Consider the following 13814-nt stretch of genomic DNA (forward strand, 5'->3'; position numbering starts at 1 on the left):
ATACCAATTGGATCCATTGCAACTGCAGGATTAGATGATCGGCTGGGTTTACCAGTGCCTCGTGCATTGATGGCTGTCACTCTGTGTTCATATTCCAGGCCTTCAATCAGACCAGTAGATCTGTACCTTGTCATTGTCACAGCAACTTTGTTAGCACGCACCCATCTTTCGGCCCTGACTTCTTTACGTTCAATGATGTATCCAGTTACCTGGGAACCACCATCTTCCTCAGGTGGGTACCAGCTAACTGTCATGCCATCACGAGAAATATCAAATACCTCTGGTTTTCCAGGTGGGCCAGGTATACCTATTGGAAGACAGGATAATATTAAATTAAGATAGGGAAATATAGGGACTGACATTTAACTCAATAAACCTTAACAAACCAAATAGAAAACAAGAATGTATGCATTAAAGATGGAAATAACTTACTAATAATGCTCTTGCATTCCACAATCTCAGACTGCAAGAACGATCCGATTCCAAAGCGATTAGCAGCAGCAACACGGAAGCAGTATTCAGTGCCCTCGGTCAACCTGGTGTACTTGAATGTGGTTCTGGTCACAGATTCGGACACTGGCAGCCATCCTGGACGATGGGCATCACGCTGTTCAACAACATATCCACTGATTGTTGCGCCACCATCCTTCTCGGGTGGGTCCCAACTGATTGTCACAGATGTTGCATCTAATTCATCAATCCTGATAGGTCCAGTAGGTTCTCCTGGTTTGTCTATATTGTTAAGAAAACAAAGATCTCATAAGTATTTTACATGTGTACATTAGTTCACTTTGTTCAATAAGGTTTATCTAGTCCCACAATTTTAAGACCAGTACCTTACAACTTATGAGGATATATGGTGCTCCTTTGGTTATTCCTTATAGACTATGCAGTAATACAGTAATAAAATAACATTTTGTGGTTAGAAATTCTTACCAAGAATGATAACTTTGATGGTCTCCATGGTACATCCTGTGACATTTTTCACTTCAAGCATGTAGTCACCAGTGTCATCAATAGTGGTCTCACGCACAGTCAACTTAGTTAATTTACCAGTAGTCTCAATCTTGACACGGTCAATTTCTTTCATCCTAGAACCAGCAAAGTACCAAATAACAGCCGGAGGTGGGCGACCAGAAATTGGGATGCTAAGTTCAATAGGTCTGCCAGCTGGAACATTAACAGTCTTCTGAGGAATACCAGCCAGATCAATTTTGGGCATCACTACAAATAAATAAAAACAACAAAGTTTCTTTAATTATTACATACTCATTATCTCTTAAGCAATTTAAAATGTAAGAATGTAGCATTTTTAATACCTCTTTGTTCTTGCACAGTAACAGCTGTCACAATCTCTCTTGGTTCACTGACACCCTTGCTGTTTGTGGCTCTGACTCTGAACAGGTACTGTTCAAACTCATTAAGTGAAATGATGGTATGGTCCATGACTGATGGTTTAACATTGGCAACCTTCATCCACCTGTCTGTACCAGCCTTACAAGCTTCAATCACATAGCCGGTCAGTCTGCTGCCGCCATCATGAAGAGGTTTCTCCCAGGCCAATGTGACAGTAGATTTGGTCACATCCATCACCTCAAGTTTTTGTGGAATCATAGGAACTTCTGATACCAGAACTGCATCAGCTGTCTCACATGCCTCACCAACACCATAGATGTTTTCAGGCAATACTCTGAAGTAGTACATGGTTCCTTCTGTCAGTCCAGTTATTCTGTACAGCGTCTTGCCACACTTAGTTGTAATTGTCTTGAATGCTCTCATGGAAGCCTCACGTTTCTCAATGATATAGTTGTTGACAGGTGCTCCACCATCAACAGATGGAACATCCCATGTAATAATCACTGAATCTTTAGTAATGTCTTTAATCTTCACTGCTTCAGGTGGGCCAGGTGTATCTAAATAAATTAAAAGTATTTTGTTAAGTATCTTGCCTTTAACTTAATTGAAATGATTGCTTTTTAAATTAACTGTGCATAACAATAATAACTTACCATATACTTTGACAATAATTGTGGCTGCTTTCTTGCCAGATGCATTCTCAGCCTCAATTGTGTATTTACCGGCATCATAACGGTTTACTTTTTCAATTATGAGACGAGTGTAACTGTCAGTTGTGTCAATAAATCCACGACTGGCAAGGTCCACGCCTGGTTTGCTCCAGTTGATTATTGGGGCAGGTCTTCCGGTCACAGAGATCATCAGCCGTAGAGAACTACCAGCTCTCAAAGTGACAGTCTTCTTCAGGTCATCAGCAAGCTCAAGATCTGGTATTTCTGGAGGGAAGGAATGTTTTTTTTTATATTTCAAACTTAAGCACTTATTAAACAATACAATACAATTAGCTTAGTATCAAACCTGTAACTTACCAATTCTTTCTACTGGTTCAATTTCAGCGGATGATTCACTGAATTCACCAATTCCATTAACATTGACTGCTGCCACTCTAAACCAATACTTCTTGGCAGTTGTGAGATTAGTGACAGTGTACTCTGTATTCCTCACTGTGATTTTATCATGAGGTCTGTACCATTCGTCTGTTCCTTCTTCTTTTATTTCAAGAACATACCCAAGAACATCAACACCACCATCATACATAGGTCTTGTCCATGAAAGGCTTATGCTGTGTTTGGTTGTATCAGCAACTCTTGGAATTGAGGGAGCACCTGGAGTGTCTGTAAAAAAAAAAGAAAAATAATAACACACACAAAACTAATAAATAATTTATCCTAAATAAATTGATAAACTCTTGGATTGAAGTTATCAGAAACAAGTGACTTACATGTTGGATCCCTACAGGAGGCATATAGAGATGATTCACTTGGTTCACTATCACCAGCAGCATTAACAGCAGTTGCACGGAACTGGTAGTCACAACCTTCCAAAAGGCCAGTGATTTTAAGTCTTGTGTCATAGACTGTATAATCTTTGTTAACTCTTGTCCAGCGCACACTCTTCTTTTCACGCTTGTCTACAAGGTAGTTGCTTATTTCACTTCCGCCATCTGTTTCTGGCTTTAACCACTCAATGATAACGTGATCCTTTCCAGTGCTCACTATTTCGGGTGCTCCAGGGGCTGATGGTTTAGCTGGTAAACAAAAAAAAAATGTTAATAATGTGTCTAATATTTCAGACTTATAAATTACAAATGTTTTATGGCACATATATGACACTCACTGAATGAATTTCTAGCAATGATGGGTTCAGACTCAAGTGGCACACCAGATCCATACTTGTTGACACCTCTAACACGGAAGATATATTCGTTGTTCTTTATGAGTCTTGTAACAACACAAGACAGGGTCTTGCACTCAGCCTCTACTATAGCCCAATTCAGCCTGCTAGTCTCACGCCTTTCAATAATGTAGTGGGTAATTGTTGATCCTCCATCCTCAGATGGTATTTTCCAGGATACAGTGCATTTCTCTTCTGTTACTCTGCTTATGGTGATCTTATCATCACAAGGTCCAGGTGTATCTGAAGTGAAAGGTTTGTTTTAGGTAACATCAACAACTTAATGAAATGGTAAATTCTACATTTATAACAGATGTAATTGTTATATATGTGTTTCTAACACTCACCAAGAACTTTGACACAAACAGAGACCGTTTTTATTCCACTGGCGTTCTTCACTGTAAGTGTGTACTTTCCACTGTCATATCTGTCACAGAACTTGATAATAGCAATGGCACGCTTATTGGTGTACTGCACAGAAATCTTCTCACAGAGTTCCAGTTCCTTTTCTCCCTTAGACCAGAAGACTTTGGGATCAGGTTTGCCTCCAACAGCAGCATCAAGCACAAGATCTGATCCAGCTCGGATGGTGACAACTTCTCCAAGAAGTTTGCTGTCAAGCTCAGCCTTAGGAGGTGCTAAAGTTTTTTTAAACAAAATAAAAAGACAAGTTAGAAACAAAGTTTAAAAATAAAACCGTATGTAAAAATATAATTTTATTAAATATATGGTGGAAGTATCTTACTGTATTCAGCTTTGCAGGTGACCGGTCCTGTGGATTCTGATGGAATACTTAGAACTCCAGCTCCATTCTTTGCTATTACACGGAATTCATAAACTTCTCCTTCACCAAGAGCTGTCACAGTGAAGCAAGTATCTGTAACTGTGGTATAGTTACATTTTAGCCAGCGTCCCTCTCCAGTTTCACTGTATGGCTTGCGTTCCACAATGTACCCCACAATCTTGCTTCCACCATCAGAGAATGGCACAGTCCATTTAAGCGATACTGTGGATCTTGAGAGATCCGTGACCTCTACTTTCCCTGGTGGATCTTTTGACAGAAACAGATTTAAAACATATTTTAGTTAAAACTTAGGGAGGATTACATTTTATTTAAAAAAATACATTGAATGAATACTTACCAACTGGATTCTGAGCCATTATAGGTCTGGAAGCCTCACTGGCTTTACTCAAGCCAGCAGCATTCATTGCATATATTCTGAATTGGTACTCCAAGCCTTCTACAAGTGTGCTTGCTCTATAATGGCACTCAAAGCATGGTATGTTATTGTCCTTCACCCAGAGAATGGTATTCCGTTCCTTCCTCTCAATCCAGTAGCCTGTGACCTTGCTACCACCATCATGGTATGGCTCCTCCCAACGCATGGCCATAGCATTAGCACTGACAGAGTACACTTCAGGTCTTGTTGGTGGACTTGGCGGAACTATGGGATTTAAAAATGGATGATTATTTTTCATAAATGTTAAACATTTCATAAAAGTATATTTTTTATAAAGACCTTTTTTTTTTTACACTTACTGAATGGGTGCTCAGCCACAATTGGTGATGATTCAATAGGCTTGCTTACACCAAATCTGTTTTCAGAACACACTCGGAATGTGTACTCCATATACTTGGTGAGATGGGTGACTTTGATTTGTGTACGTTTAACGCTGGAATTAACAAGCTGCCAAGCTGTTGTACCAGATTCACGTTTTTCTACAATATAGTTGGTGATTTCTGTCCCACCATCATCTTCAGGTTCTTGCCATGTTAATACACAGGATTCTGATGTGATTGATGATATTTCAACAGGACCAGTGGCTGGGCCTGGTCTTCCAATAACATTGACAGTAACAGTGAATGTTCTGACACCTGCAACATTTTCAAGTATAAGATAATATTTTCCAGAGTCTCCTCTCATGCTTTCTTTGACAACCATTGTTGTTCTTTCTTTGGTTGTCTTGATGCTGACTCTGTCAGTTTCTTTCAGTTTCATCTCCTCTAGTTTCCATGTTACCTTGGGAACTGGACGTCCACTAATAGGAATATCAATTGTGAATGAGCTTCCAGCTTTGCAGGTAATAAGTTGGTTGGTGACTCCACTGAGATCTGCTGTAGGCTCAATCTGTGGTTCCTTAATGATGACAGATGAGAAGGAATCTCTTGGCTCACTGAAGCCAGCATCATTTCTAGCCTTGACTCGGAATTCATATTCAGTATTTTCTACCAAGCCTTCAACTATCAGAGTCAGAGACTTAGTCTGACCACCAACAACCCATTTATCTGAGCCCTTTTGTTTAATTTCAACAATATATCCTGTGATGCGACTGCCACCATCATGTTCAGGTTTCAGCCAGGCCAAAGTAGCAGTGGACTTGGAGGTGTCAATGACATCCAGTCTCTTAGGTGGAGCAGGTTCCTCAGTAGCAATAAGTGGGTCTGGCATTTCGCATGCCTCACCTGGGCCATACTCATTTTCTGCTATTACTCGGAAGAAATACGGTACACCTTCTGAAAGGTCTCCAACTCTGAGGATTTGGCGAGAACATTTACCACTGACCTCTTGCCAACTACGACGACTAGCCTCTCGTTTTTCCACAATGTAATGGTGAATGCGTGCTCCTCCATCATTAGCTGGGGCATCCCACATCAGAGTCACAGATCCCCTTGTCACATCCTTAAAGGTGATTGGTCCTGGTGGTCCAGGAGTATCCTGTACCTTTACAGTGAATGTAATGGATTTGCTACCACTGTTGTTTTCTAAAGTAAGGGTGTATTTCCCAGCATCATATCTGTTGCAATTCTCTATTGTAAGGGTACTATATGTTTCTGTTGTGTGAACATCAACCCGCAGACTAAGATCTGAATCTGCCTTGGTCCAAGTAGCCAAAGGAACAGGTCTGCCTTGGAATGCAATATGCAGACAAATAGTGCCACCTGATCTAACAATATGTGTCTGTTTAAAATTGGCATCAATGTCAATTTCAGGAGATGTGAGTCTGTCCACAGCTTTTACTGCATTAGGAATTACACAGGATTCACCTTTGCCTGCACCATTAATAGCAGCTACACGGAATTTATATTCTTCGCCAGGTTCTAATTCGCTTACAGTGAACTTAGTATTGATGCAAGTTTCAACGTTGACTTTGTGCCATTCTTCAAGGCTAGCCTTACACATCTCAATCACATATCCAATAATCGCCATTCCTCCATCAAAGACAGGCGTGGTCCATTCCAAGGATACTGATGTCTTTGTGGTATCACTGACTTTAACAACAGTAGGGGCACTTGGTGGACTGGTTGGCTCTCTACATTTTATTAATCTAGATGTACTGCTTGATGGTCCAACTCCAGCTTCATTTTCAGCCATGACACGGAATTCATACTCATTTCCTTCTGTCAGACCAGTTACTCTTAATCTAGTCTCAGTGATGGGCCTCTTGCTTGAAACTTTCACCCATCGCAAGCTCTTCTTTTCACGTCTTTCAAGGATGTAGTGTTTAATTTCATTTCCACCATCAGTTCTTGGTCTTGTCCAAGTGAGTGTAATACTGTCTCCTGTGACATGGGTGGAATCTGGGGTGCCAGGAGCATCTGGGACAGCTGATGAGACATATGTAATTAGTTTATTATGTATACCAAAATATATGTATTAAAACAATAAAGCATAACTAAAATGTCTAACTTACTGTATTGAATCTGTGCAATTATAGGCTCTGATTCCAGTGGTCTGCCAACACCAAACTTGTTAATTGGTGACACTCGGAACTGGTACTCATTGCCTTTAATCAGCTTGGTAGCAGTAAATGTGCAAGCTTCACATTTGTCATCAACAAGTGCCCATGAGATTCTGGTGGTTTCGCGTTTTTCAATCACATATTGGGTAACAGAAGCACAACCATCATTTTCAGGAGGATCCCACCACAGTGTGGCCTTTTCTCCAGTGATGTTGGTGAACCGCATTGGTCCACCAGGTGGTCCAGGAGTATCTGAAAAATATTATTAAAATATGTTATATTAATAATGTATTATTTAATATAATAAAAAAATGTAAAAAAAGAGTAAACCATAAATACCTTGTACTCTAACAGTAATGTCTTCTTTCTTGACTCCAGAAGCATTCTTAGCTTCAACACTATACACGCCACGGTGTTCTCGACCAGCATCTCTGATAAAGATACTGCTTGAACCAAGCACAGTGGTAATATCAATCATCATCTTCTTGTCAATTTCGTTTCCATCCTTGTACCAGGTCACCTGAGGTACTGGACGGCCGTAAATGAGAGCTTTAAGTCTAATCTTTTCTCCAGCCTTCACTGTAAGACCTTCAAAGTGTTGTGCTCCAAATTCAATTGTTGGCGGAACTGAAAAATAACACAATAACAAAAATGTAATTTCTATGAAGACACTTTTTTTCTTTTTTTTTAAATGATTCACATCACAGGTAATGCTTACCATTTTCATCTCTGGTCATGATGTAACCAGATGACTGAGAGGGTGGACTAACAGTTCCAACAGCATTTCTGGCAATTACTCGGAATTCAAATCGGTCACCGGAGGCAAGACCTGTGACTGTGTACTGGCATTCAGAAATATCAATAAAGTTGCATCTCAGCCAGCGTGCTTTTCCTTGACGTCTTTCTACACTGTAAGCAACAATCCTGCTTCCTCCATCACGTAGTGGTGGTTCCCACTTGAGTGTGACAGTCTCTCTGGTGACATCAATGTAGTCAGGAGTACCAGGTGGATCTAAAAACAGATACATACATATTAAATGTGCATATTGCAACACATGACAATTACAGAATGATTCAAACAACAAAAAAGTGCAATATGAAAAAAAAAATCTTACCAACTGGAGAAACAGCCACTTGGTATTTGCTTGTCTCACTAGAAGGACTTAGACCAGCATTGTTCTCAGCAAAGACCCGGTACTGGTATTCCAGTCCTTCAATAAGACCTGTAATTCTATATTCTCTTCCAGATATTGGTGTTTTATTTACTTTCTGCCACAGAATACTATTTCTTTCCTTCTTCTCAACATGGAATCCTGTAACTTCAGAACCTCCATCATACACTGGGGCATCCCATTGAATTGACATGCCATCACAAGTGACATTGTATACAAAAGGCTTTCCTGGTGGACCTGGTGGTCGGTACTGGTGTTTGGCAAATACATCTGGTGAAAGTAGGGCCTCACTTACTCCATATCTGTTTTCTGCACGTACTCTGAATTGATACTCTGTTCCTTTGATTAAGTTGGGAATCTTAAATGTTGTTCTGGACACACTAGAGCAAACCATCTTCCATGCTGTCTGTGACGTTTCTCGCTTTTCTACACTATAGCAGGTGATTTCTCCACCTCCATCCTCATCAGGAGTATCCCATGAAATAATAATACTTTCTGCTCTAATTTCATCAAATCGGATGGGTCCCTTTGGCTTAGATGGTGGACCAAGGGTTATAACAGTGACACTAAATGATTTTCTGCTGACAGCATTATCAAGGACTAAGGTGTATTTTCCACCGTTATCTTTTCTAACATTCTTAATGTTCAAAGAAACCTTGTTTTCAGTTCTCTTAAAGCGCACTTGTTCACTTTCTTTGAGAGGCAGGTTGTCTTTTAGCCACTGCACAGTTGGTCTTGGTTTACCCTTGTAAGGCAGTTCAATATGGACATTATGACCAATGCGTACACTGATTTGTCCTCCTGGGATATCTGATAGGTCAGCTTCAGGTTGAATGATGTGGTCCTTTACTGTAATTGGTCCAATCTGGGCATAATCACTCTGTCCCTTTTCATTCTTGGAAGACACTCGGAATTCCATTACTGAAAGTTCTTTAAGTTTAGTTGCTTCAAACTCACAGGTCTTGCTGACACCAGCAGGTGACCATTCCTGTTCATCTTTAAGTTTCTTTTCAATTACATACTCTGTGATGATACTTCCACCATCATAATCAGGCTTGTTCCACTGTAATATGACTGAAGTCTTAGTAGAGTCCTTCATTGAAAGATCCTTTATGGGACCAGGTATCTCAGTAGCTTTAACTGGTTCTGCTGTCTCACATGGCTCGCCTAATCCATTTTCATTTTCAGCCAATACACGGAAGAAGAAAGAGGTCTTCTCAGAGAGGCCAGTAATTTTGAATGTGGTTTGAGAGCATTTAGTTGTCACACCAGAATATGCTCTCTTGGTAGCATCTCTCTTTTCAATAACATAGTTGCTAATTTGAGCACCGCCATTGACAAGAGGAGGTTCCCATACAAGAGTAACATTGCCACGAGTAACATGTTTGACCTGCAATTTTTGGCAGGCACCTGGTGTGTCAAGCACTTTAACATTGACAAATGATGATTTAGGTTCACCAACACCATTTTCAATGATAAGAACATATTTTCCACTATCATTACGAGTAACCTGTGGGATTGTAAGCATTGTGGATGACTCAGTATTGTGGATATTGTATCTTGGATCAATGCCAATGTTCTTCTCTCCCTTTCTCCAAGTGACATTTGGTGCAGGTCGTCCCTTAAATGGAATCATGATCTCCACATCTTCACCTGCTTTAGCTGTGAACTGAGTTCTGACTGCAATATCAAGATCAATCTCTGGTTCCTCTGTAAAAATGAAATGAGAAGAATGGATTACATTTTGTCATTGTACATACAAAAAGTATGTGTAAATAATTGAATCACCTATATTGTAAATACGTACCAAGGATATCCTTAGCTTGAACAGGTTCTGTCATTTCAATTGGATCTCCACTTCCAGCACAGTTGACAGCAGACACAGAGAAGTAGTAGTTCACCCCAGGTTTCAGGTGAGATACAACATACTCTGTAGTTCTCACTTCACCCTTTGAACTGACCACAGTCCAATCTTCTTCTTCACCCTCTCTCTTTTTAACTACATAGCTGGAAACCTCACTGCCTCCATCATACACAGGCTTAACCCATGCAAGAGTTATAGATGATTTAGTTGTGTCAACAACTTTAAGCTTGGTTGGTTCACCTGGTGGGTCTGAAAGGAGAAAAATTATACCATGTTAAAAAATACATATTAGAATAACAGAATATAATGTTAAAAAAACTGTTATACATTATTCATACCAATTGGATTAGCAGCTTTGTAGAAATCAGATACATCAGAGAATGGGCCTTCTCCAGCTGCATTGAGAGCACTGACACGGTACTGGTATTCGTTTCCTTCTGTCAAGGCTGATACTTTCTGTCTAGTGTCACGGATAGGTTCTTTCAGGACCTTGAACCATCGCAAGCTCTTCTTCTCACGTTTTTCCAGGATATATCCAGATATGTCACTGCCACCATCTACAGTAGGCCTGTTCCAGGTCACAGTCATTGTTGACTTGGTAATCATCGTAACTTCAGGCATGCTAGGTTGTCCGGGAGTTACTAAAGTAAAGAGAAACAAAGCAAAATAGTAAAACAATAGTAAAACAAACACACACACACACACACATATATATATATATATATATATATATATTTATAAATCTTACCAAATGCATTCTTAGCAACAACAGGCTCAGATTCCAATGCATCTCCAACGCCATATTTGTTTACACCTCTAACTCTGAAGATGTATTCATTGCCTCTGATAAGCTTCTGCACAGAGACAAGACACTGTTCCTGTTTGTCTGATATGAGTGTCCAGACCACTCTGCTCGTCTCACGTTTTTCCACTATATAATGTGTTACCGAAGCACCAGCTTCATCAGCTGGAGGATCCCAAATGAAAGTTATTTTCTCTGCAGTGACTCTCTTGAACTGAACAGGTCCACCTGGAGGTCCGGGTTTATCTGATTAAAAATAAAATAAAACAAAACACAAGATATAATTTTCCTAACAATTGATTTTATACAGGAGCTAAATGTTTGCTTCATGTTGGTTAATTATGCTCAATTGAGTTTATTTTCCAGCAGAAAATAGAATAAAATAAAATAGTTATTCTTCACAAAACATACCTAGAATTTGTACTCTGATGGTTGCTGATGTAGAACCCATTGCATTCTTAAGTCTGAGTTCATAGCTTCCACTATTGGTACGTGCAGCGTCCTTAATAATAACACAAGCGTAATCTGTTGTATTTTCAATTGATACTTGAGCGCTTGTCTCCACCTCTTTGCCATTTTTGTACCATTCAACTGTTGGCAAAGGTTTGCCAGAAATTCCAACTTTAATCCTGACAGCTGAACCAGCCTTGAATTTCACAGTATCTACATATTCTGGAGGCAAGTCAATTTCAGGAGCACCTAAAACAAACAAATACAAATATAAATATATTATTCAAATAAATATTTTCAAAGAAAACTAATAATTAATACAATTAATTTCAAAGAAATAAAACTCACCATAAGTGTCTACACATGTGGCTGGACCAGCAATTAATGATGGATTGCTTACAGAGCCTATGGCATTCTTTGCAAAAACTCTGAATTCATATTTTTCATCCTGTGTCAAGCCTGAGACAGTGAATTGCGTTTCCATGACATTGGTGAAGCTACCCTTTGTCCACCTTCCATTGGGCATGTCTCGCTTCTCAACTATGTACCCAGTGATCTTGCTTCCACCGTCATAAGCAGGTTTCTGCCATGCAAGGCTGATTGAGTTCTTTGTGATATCAGTCACACGCACATTTCCTGGTGGTTCTGAAACACAAAATTATTTGTTTTTCAAAAAACCCATTTGTGAATTACAGTAATAAGGCAAACAATAAGAAAAACAGAAAACAAATAAATACTTACCACAAGCATCAATTGCAAGTACTGGGTCAGAAGTATGGCTAACCTTGCCAATACCAGCAGCATTCTCTGCCATTACTCTGAACTCATAGATAAGTCCACCACTAACATTGCTGACTTTGAAGTGGGTTGTACGGATAACTGTCTTGTTAGCTTTCTGCCACAGAATGCTGTTTCTGTCTTTCATCTGTAAATGGTATCCAAATACAGCGTTTCCTCCATCAGAGACGGGTTCATGCCAGCAAACAGTGATGTTCTCTCTTGTGACCATTGTTACCCATGGTGTAGATGGTGGTCCCGGAATTGCTAAAATGAAACAACAGTAAAAAAAAAAATATTTGCAAAAATAATATACTGATTTCATGCACCAATGACAGATAATATTTTTTGATTTGTTTTAGAAAAATGTGTTTTGGTAAGAATATTATTACTTGGACCCTATTTGGTAGAAAGCACAAAAGTAAAAGAAACTTAGTTTCAGAAGCTTAGTTTCAGGAAGAAGCGATTACATTACTGTTTTGAGTAGCTTCTACAAGTTTTATACCGGTAAAAGTATCTTATTACTTTCTGGAAATGTGCCTTTGCATTTGCTTCTAAATAGTGTACCTGTGTAAAATAAAAAGAAGTTGCACAAATAATTAACTTACTGTATGGAAGTTTGACAGTAACGCATTGAGAATCAATATGATCACTGATGCCAAATCGGTTCTCAGCCTTGATACGGAACTGGTACTCTTCTCCTGTTGTCAGCTTCATAATCTTGATCATGTTTCTAGCAACTGCGGCAGATACTTCTGACCAAGCAGCAGTGCTTGTTTCACGTTTAAGTACAATATAGTTAGTAACTTGACTTCCACCATCATAAACAGGTGGTTGCCAACTTAACGTTACACTGTCCTCTGTGACGTCACTTATAGCAACAGGACCAACTGGAGGTCCGGGTCTATCTAGGACTACAATATTAACAAAGGTCTTAGTTGTTCCACTTGAGTTGGCGGCAGTAATGTCATATCTTCCAGCATCAGCAGCAACGCTCTCTTTGAGGTTAATGATGAGGCTATCTGCAGTTGTCTCTGTGTTAAATCTCATTGTTGACTTCACTGAAACATTGTCCCTGGAGAGTGATATCTTTGGTAGAGGTTTGCCAGAAAGTGGAATTTCAAATTTAAGGTTTGATCCTACTCTGACATAGACTGTATTGTGAGGGAAGTTCTTCAGATCAAATTCAGGAGATTCTGGAATTAGACAAATAAACACAAACAAATGTGTGTGAGTGCATGAATAAAGCAAACACGTGCAGTCTCAAACATAGTCAAAATGAATAAAATGTTACTTAAAAATATCTGCTACAAGTTAAACCTTTGATTTTGGGAAACATAACAATAGTCACTGAAATTATGATGGCAAGATGTTAATCTTATGCAGTGTAGGGTTATTTTTTTTTAATAATGTAGCACTAAAACAATTTTTTTAAATGTATGTGATAACTTACCAAGTTGATCTTTTACTGTAACAGGGAAAAGCATTTCTTTGGGCTCACTGAGACCAGCCTGGTTTTCAGCACAGACTCTGAAGAAATATTCAACATTCTCCTTAAGGCCACGAACAACATGGTGGGTCATTTTTACAACTGCACACTTAACCCATTTCTGTTGGCCTTTCTCAAGGGCATCTATCAGGTAACTAGTGATTCTGCTGCCCCCATCATGTTCTGGCTTACTCCAAGAAAGTGAAACACTCTCCTTAGTAACATCAGTAACTCCAAGCCTCTCAGGTGGACTTGGTTTTTCTGAAAGGA

At 39.4% G+C, this 13814-nt stretch overlaps 1 protein-coding gene across 1 annotated transcript in view; it reads right to left on the reverse strand.

Annotated features, from left to right (window-relative positions):
* Positions 1 to 13814, reverse strand: part of LOC117406791 (titin-like) — a 165645-nt gene that overhangs the window by 13364 nt on the left and 138467 nt on the right. Inside the window, exons 212-235 of the mRNA XM_059033620.1 lie at positions 13509 to 13805; positions 12664 to 13251; positions 12020 to 12322; positions 11627 to 11923; positions 11240 to 11527; positions 10775 to 11074; positions 10365 to 10667; positions 9970 to 10275; positions 8106 to 9872; positions 7709 to 8002; positions 7330 to 7617; positions 6943 to 7242; positions 4790 to 6856; positions 4392 to 4694; positions 3995 to 4300; positions 3597 to 3887; positions 3193 to 3492; positions 2798 to 3103; positions 2385 to 2690; positions 2010 to 2291; positions 1320 to 1913; positions 937 to 1224; positions 433 to 732; positions 5 to 307 (exon numbers count right to left, since the gene is read on the reverse strand). Coding sequence (XP_058889603.1) covers positions 5 to 307; positions 433 to 732; positions 937 to 1224; positions 1320 to 1913; positions 2010 to 2291; positions 2385 to 2690; positions 2798 to 3103; positions 3193 to 3492; positions 3597 to 3887; positions 3995 to 4300; positions 4392 to 4694; positions 4790 to 6856; positions 6943 to 7242; positions 7330 to 7617; positions 7709 to 8002; positions 8106 to 9872; positions 9970 to 10275; positions 10365 to 10667; positions 10775 to 11074; positions 11240 to 11527; positions 11627 to 11923; positions 12020 to 12322; positions 12664 to 13251; positions 13509 to 13805 — 10977 coding nt within the window. The remainder of the gene's footprint in view (positions 1 to 4; positions 308 to 432; positions 733 to 936; positions 1225 to 1319; positions 1914 to 2009; positions 2292 to 2384; positions 2691 to 2797; positions 3104 to 3192; positions 3493 to 3596; positions 3888 to 3994; positions 4301 to 4391; positions 4695 to 4789; positions 6857 to 6942; positions 7243 to 7329; positions 7618 to 7708; positions 8003 to 8105; positions 9873 to 9969; positions 10276 to 10364; positions 10668 to 10774; positions 11075 to 11239; positions 11528 to 11626; positions 11924 to 12019; positions 12323 to 12663; positions 13252 to 13508; positions 13806 to 13814) is intronic.

Source organism: Acipenser ruthenus, chromosome 11 (genome assembly GCF_902713425.1).
Source record: "Acipenser ruthenus chromosome 11, fAciRut3.2 maternal haplotype, whole genome shotgun sequence".
Lineage (NCBI taxonomy): Eukaryota > Metazoa > Chordata > Actinopteri > Acipenseriformes > Acipenseridae > Acipenser > Acipenser ruthenus.